This window comes from Mesitornis unicolor, unplaced genomic scaffold (genome assembly GCF_000695765.1).
Source record: "Mesitornis unicolor isolate BGI_N332 unplaced genomic scaffold, ASM69576v1 scaffold16493, whole genome shotgun sequence".
NCBI lineage: Eukaryota > Metazoa > Chordata > Aves > Mesitornithiformes > Mesitornithidae > Mesitornis > Mesitornis unicolor.
This window is the reverse complement of record NW_010176842.1, coordinates 3,981-5,127: the sequence shown is the minus strand read 5'-3', so window position 1 is coordinate 5,127 and position 1,147 is coordinate 3,981. Positions and strand designations below refer to the sequence as shown.

Here is a 1,147-nt window from a genome sequence, read left to right as displayed (position 1 = left end):
AACCCAATTTTTCTCGGATGATTTTGTGGAGCCCGGAGGATTTAATCCCAATCCCCATCCCAAAACAGGAATTTATCCCAGTTCCCGCCCCCCTTCAATCCGTTTCCGCCCTCGATCCGCGAATTAACAGATCCCAAACGGCTTTTTCGGATCCCCGGCAACGAGGGGGGGACGCCGCCTCCTCCGGCGCCGCCATCCCGGATTTCGAGCTCCTTTCCAGGATTTTAAAAACCGTCACCGCTTCCGGCAGTGACAAACCCAGCGACCCCCGGACGCGCAAACCTCCCCCCACCGACCCCCGGTTACAAAAAGCCGCCGAAATTTCCCAAATTCCCAAAACGACCGAAACGACGGAAACGGCCCCCACCATCGCTCCCTACGCTCCCCGCTTGAGCAAAGGCAGCGGCCAGAGCAGCGTCCTCAGCGCCATCAGTTTGTATGACCCCAGGACTCCCAGCGCGAAGGCTAACGAAGCCCTTAACGAGGCGAATTTGGCCTCCAAATCCTCCGATTTTGGGAAAACCAAACCTAAAGAACCTCTTTTCGTCCGCCGATCAGCGTTGGACCAACCCGAATCGGAAAAACCCAACGCCGAATCCTCAACGGACAGGTACAACAGCTACAACCGCCCACGTCCCAAAACCACCGCGCCCCCCGCCCAAGAAAGCACCCCCCAACCCGGCGTCCACAACCTCCCAGTCCCCCCAGTTTACGGCTTGGTGAAAACCAGTGGGAAATCGGGAGCGGGGAGCCCTTTTGGGGGGAACAGCCCCGCCGCGGCGCCGCAGGACGAGGACCAAGACGCCGCCTCCCTCAAAGACGTCTTCAAGGGCTTCGATCCGACGGCGTCCCCTTTTTGTCAGTAATTTCACCCAAAAAAAACCACCCCAAATCCTCCTCTGCTCCCACTTAGTGCTGCGCGGTGTCAATAATTTCATTTATTTGTTTATTGTTGGGCTTTTTTTGGTTATTTTCACGCTGTTAGTGCTCATTTTAGCCACGGGAACACTGTGTATCCCCATTTCCTGCCAAAACTAAAAATCCACGTTTTGAGAGAGAAATCTTGACGTTTTTCTGTATTTTAGCGCTCTTTTCTTCAAAAATCATCCAAGGTGAGGGAAAATCAACCCTTTAAATATCCCCGAAT

The 1,147-nt window shown here is 54.2% G+C and overlaps 1 protein-coding gene across 1 annotated transcript in view; it reads left to right on the top strand.

Annotated features, from left to right (window-relative positions):
• ZC3H4 (zinc finger CCCH-type containing 4) overlaps positions 1 to 866 on the top strand; it is a gene marked incomplete at its 5' end in the record, with an annotated part of 3,739 nt that extends 2,873 nt beyond the window's left edge. The window contains 1 exon segment of the mRNA XM_010181859.1: positions 9 to 866. Within this exon segment, the coding sequence (XP_010180161.1) occupies positions 9 to 866 (858 nt within the window).
• Positions 867 to 1,147: the final 281 nt, after the last annotated feature.